We start from the raw sequence: 5,000 nt of genomic DNA on the forward strand, positions 1-5,000 counted from the left end.
TTATAATTTTAAATTGTTGAACAGCTCACTATTTATTCCCACAACATTCAAATAATAGAACCACATTTCCATTTCACCCTGTTAAGCATCCTTTTTTTTTTCAAAATAGCATTTTTACAATATCTGTGAATCACATGGGGGAATGTATGAAACTCCCATAGTGGGCAGGGGGGTACATACCGTGTCTTCTATCCCCTTATATCTGTTTTCCAACATGCTTTCTGTCTTTTGTCTTGGAATTAGATTACTTGGTTTTGTCCTGGTCCTGGCCGGATCCCCTGGCTGAGAGGGAAGCAGTCGATTGTATAGTTAGTTTTAGGAGATGATATTTTTTTCATTGTAAATCATCTCTCTGTTATGCACGTTATTATGCTTTCTTTATATTATATATGATTTGTAAAACATTTGAGTGTGTTCCTCTTGGCGGGGACCTGTGCTTGTGTCTGGATGACACTTTTAGTGATCTCAAACTAAGTACTTTGAGTGCTTTTGGAATCTACACCTGTTTCTTTTTTGAACCAATTCCCCTTTGACTTCCCTTTTCTTGGATGCTTTATTGTAATTCTAGAACTTTTTACTATCCCATTTTCTTCCTTTTTACTGGCGCTGATTTGACCTTAATGTGTTGCAAGCGCCGTAAAACCCTTAAAAACATTAAAACAACATTTACATGAATTTGAAAATAATTAAATTGAACACGAAGTGGCATCATTTCTTGTTATTTTGTAGTTTTCTTTTCATTTTTAGCAGCAACCTATTACATTATAACTTAGGGGATTTAGGGATGAGATCAGGAATATATTTTGAGTAGGAGTCTAAATTGAGCTTGTGAAATGCGGCTACGTGATTTAGTGGTGTGACACTCGCTTTCGGATCGGAAGGTCCTGGGTTCGAGCCTCGTGCTCGGCACATAGTTGAGTCCTTGAAAAAGGCTCTTTACTCACATTCTCTCGCCGTACTCAGGTGTAAAATGAGTACCTGGCCGTTAACAGCGTAGTCTTTGTCCGAAAAATTGTAATATTGCCTAACAGACTAACGGGTGTCATGTCCCGTCCTACTTGTTAAATGTTGCTGCTGACCAGGGACCCCTTGTAAAGCGCTTTGAGCACATTTAGTGGATATTGCGCTATAAAAAGCTCAATTTTTAACAGTTTCAGCTGTGAAATGACCAGCGTTTCCTGGAGTCAGCTGGTGGTTCCCTTTTCTAAGTTTTTACTCTCCTTTGGAAATTAGATACTTATGCACTTAAATTTTGAGAATGCAATTTTTATTTTTTGGAAAACATTTTTCATAAAGGCTTTTGTCAAGGGGTAAAAGAATATAAAGTAGCATAGTGGCACAGTGGTAAGTCTTGAGTTATTTGGTTATTAAGTCATATAAAATCAAGTTAGTTTTTGTTTTATTTTAAACTTATATATTTATTTATCTATTTATTTACTTACTTACTTATTTATTTATTATCTAATTATTTATTCATTCTTTTGTTATTATTATTTTTAATTTACTGATTTTTTTTTTTTTTTTAAGCCCAATATCCCTATACCTGTTTATTGTCGTATTTAAAAGACGGAGACAAATCTAAAGTGGCAAAGTGACGACAAACGTTGGGTGTCTCCCATTCCTGAGGTTAAAAAAAAAAAGTCTTTGAGTTGTTTTGTGATGGAGACTTCACTTTGTTACATATTTAAAAAAATAATATTTTCAACAGGTATGCATTCCATGGCTGCGACAGGACTCCCTTATGCCTCCCTCAGCCCATTTCCCCCATCCCCTTACTCACTACTCGGCCAGCCTCCTCCCTTCCCGACGGCTGCGGCGGCCATGTTTGGAGGTCTGAACCCTCTGAACCCTATGGCCAACCCGATCCATGCTGCTGCTCTCAGTCATAGTCTAGCTGCTGGTAAGTCTTCAGTCAGATTTTTCTCAGCCTTTTTTGTCCATTTGATGAATACGGTTAAACTTCTTGATATGAACTTTGTACATTTAGGATTCCGTTGGTCCTCATTAATATGCATTGCCTTCCACGAAGAAGGCTGGATGTACCCATCATGACTTACTTTGCTGGATACCCATCATCACGAACATCATCGCGAACATCATCACGAACATCATCGCGAACATCATCGCGAACATCATCGCGAACATCATCGCGAACATCATCGCGAACATCATCACGAACATCATCGCGAACATCATCACGAACAGACGAAAATCTCATGAAGGATTTCTATTTTCAATTTTAATCGGAGTGTATCGACGTTTTTCGGACTAGCTGTTGTGATTTTTTCCTAAATTATCAGTTATCAGTGTGGGACCTTCGTTGTCAACAGGAATTTCATTATTGTGTATTGTTATGGTGACGTATCATGAACAATTTTCAATTACCAGTATTCTATGATAGTGTTTTTCGATTTTACATTGCTGTATTGATATATATTGCCTTACATTCAAAGTTGTGTAATGATACAATGCAAGCTATATGAAATTCTGTAATTATAAACTAGTGTATAAGGCATTTAAAGGATAATTCTTATATTAAGCCTTAAGTAAGATAAGATAAGTTAAGATAAGTGCAATTTCTTTCTAATCGAAATTTATATCTCATGCCGGTTCATGAGCTTCCTGGACTTCATTTGCCAGTTTGGAAGATTTTCAGTTACAGTTTTTCTGTTTAAATCAATGAGGTTTAGATTAAAAAAACCAAAAACAATGTTGTTCTTGCAGGTTTTGCTTTTTTCGTGGGGCATTAATTGGGTTTGTTTTCGGTTTCTGGCTATTAACTCTCTCGAGCTCATATGCATGGAAATTCGAACCAATTTGTTCGATTTTCAATGAGGGTGAACTTGAGAGAGTTAAAGAAACACTCATTAGGTTTAATTCTGACCAGTCACTTGCTTTCATCCACGTACTTGCCTCAACAGGACATTCTCTCAAAAAAGTAACAAATCTATTTTCTCAGCCTATGACTTTCACTGCGATGTTTTGAAAGAGGGCATTTTTTTGTTGTAAGAAAATCCGTTCAGATTTAAATGGTGGTCTTGTGATTGTAAAAATTGAAAGCAATTTGAAGAAGTATGGAAATGAGGGGATTGCGTTTTTGAGATGATGGTCATCAGGCTATAGTTTTATGATCACTGTTGACTTAGTTCGACTTCACCAGTGAGTTGCAATTCCCAGTCACAGTTCCTTAGATATTGAGATGTATCCCGTTTCATTCATTAAGGGCAAATCAGGACTTTTTTTTTTGTAGTAACAAGAAATGAAGTGAGTAGGAAAGTGCGAAAAGACAACAGAGAATAAAAACTTTGCAGTGGCGATGGAGGCTCGAACTCGCGACCTTACTGGCACGATAATTCCGCCTGGCCAGGGAGATTGTGACTCTAACGTATGAGCTATCCACAACCCCAAAAAAGTTGCTTCAAATCTTAGTCTAACTAGAGCCTTCTCTCCCCGACTTCTTGAAGCCACGGGTTCAACACACACAAACACCGCAAAGTTAGTTGGTCAGCATTCAAGCTCAATAGCCGATATTCTCAACACAAACATGTTGTAACATAGAAACGATTGGTAACCTGGGGGAAATGGGGTAAAGGTGGAGATATGACCCATTCATTTCCACCTATTATCCCAGTCAGTAATAATGGGTTTAAAGGTCAATCCTTCCGAGTGTTGTAGTGCCTTTGGGGGTTGGGGGGGGGGGGGGTGTAGATGTGGCAATGGAAGTAATTCGTTTATTTTTACCAACTTTAAGTATGGTACTTACGAGATTATATTTATTGTATATTATTCATGTAAAAAGTGATGCCTTGGGTTCAACAAAACTTTGGTTAAAACAAAACACTGACCTCCAGTCCCGTCTTCTTCATTGTAACCAAGGTGTACTGTTGTTGTTAGTTGTTTAAAAATACATTGAGCTATGTGACACTTGTGAAATGCCCTGTAGAAATGAAAGCATTCATTCATTCATTCATTCATTCATTCATTCATTCATTCATTCAGTCAGTCATTGATTGATTGGTTGATTGATTGATTGATTGATTGATTCATTCAATCATTCATTCATTCATTCATTCATTCATTCATTCATTCATTCATTCATTTACTCCACTATTCATCTATGTATTTCTTTATTACTTCACAGCTTCTTTATACGGACTTCCCAAACAATCAGGTGATTTAGGATCTCCTCCTCCACCACCATCTTCCCATCTTCTACCTCCACCGTCGTCAACACCCTCCTCTTCCTCCGCTGCCTCCTCGTCATCATCCTCGAGGAAAGGCAAAGCCTCAACATCATCATCATCATCATCAAAAACAGCAGTTGCATTTTCATCATCATCCACCAACACTCCTCCTTCCAACTCTCCATCTCCCAGTTCTTTAGCCCTCCACTCAAGCAACGCCGCTGGAGCACCGCCGATATTTTCACCATTTGACTCGGCTGCTGCTGCCGCTGCGGCAGCTGCAATGCATCCCTACCTCCCTGGCTGGGCGTTGAATGGCTCGGCTTATCACATGACCCAATTGGCCAATCAAATGGCAGAAGCACAGAAATGCTCAGAATCTCACCTCTCATCCACCAACAAATCCCCATCGTCGTCATCATCATCATCACAACCTTCGTCTTCTTCCTTAATATTGTCTGCCAATCGTGGCAGTAGTATTAGTACAAGTAGTAAATCCCGAAGCAGCAGTAACAGTGCAGTCAGTGGCAGTAATAAGCCAAGAACCAGTAGCCCAAGTTCAATCAGTCGGAAAATCCCAACCTCTGCACACCAGCAAGAAAACAAAAATTCTCACCATCATCCCCATCCTCATCACCGCAGTGGAACAGGTAGTGATAGAGATAAATCATCATCATCATCTCCTTCCACATCCACATCCACATCCTCCTCCCACCACCACCACCACCGCAACGTCCCAATGTTAAATATACCACTCGCAGGTTCAACATTAACCTCCGATAAAATGGAATCCAAAAAATCGTCCACAAATTCTAC

The 5,000-nt window shown here is 38.9% G+C and overlaps 1 protein-coding gene across 7 annotated transcripts in view; it reads left to right on the forward strand.

The window, feature by feature from the left end:
- Nucleotides 1-5,000, forward strand: part of LOC144957872 (uncharacterized) — a 104,948-nt gene that overhangs the window by 32,690 nt on the left and 67,258 nt on the right. For all 7 annotated transcript variants that reach the window (XM_078889362.1, XM_078889366.1, XM_078889363.1 and 4 more), the window contains 2 exons: nucleotides 1,709-1,900; nucleotides 4,142-5,000. The exon at nucleotides 4,142-5,000 is cut by the window's right edge and continues 328 nt beyond it. In XM_078889362.1, the coding sequence (XP_078745488.1) occupies nucleotides 1,709-1,900; nucleotides 4,142-5,000 (1,051 nt within the window). The remainder of the gene's footprint in view (nucleotides 1-1,708; nucleotides 1,901-4,141) is intronic.

This window comes from Berghia stephanieae, chromosome 12 (genome assembly GCF_034508935.2).
Source record: "Berghia stephanieae isolate SIO BIC M18660-M18661 chromosome 12, UCSD_Bste_1.3, whole genome shotgun sequence".
In the NCBI taxonomy this organism is placed as follows: domain Eukaryota; kingdom Metazoa; phylum Mollusca; class Gastropoda; order Nudibranchia; family Aeolidiidae; genus Berghia; species Berghia stephanieae.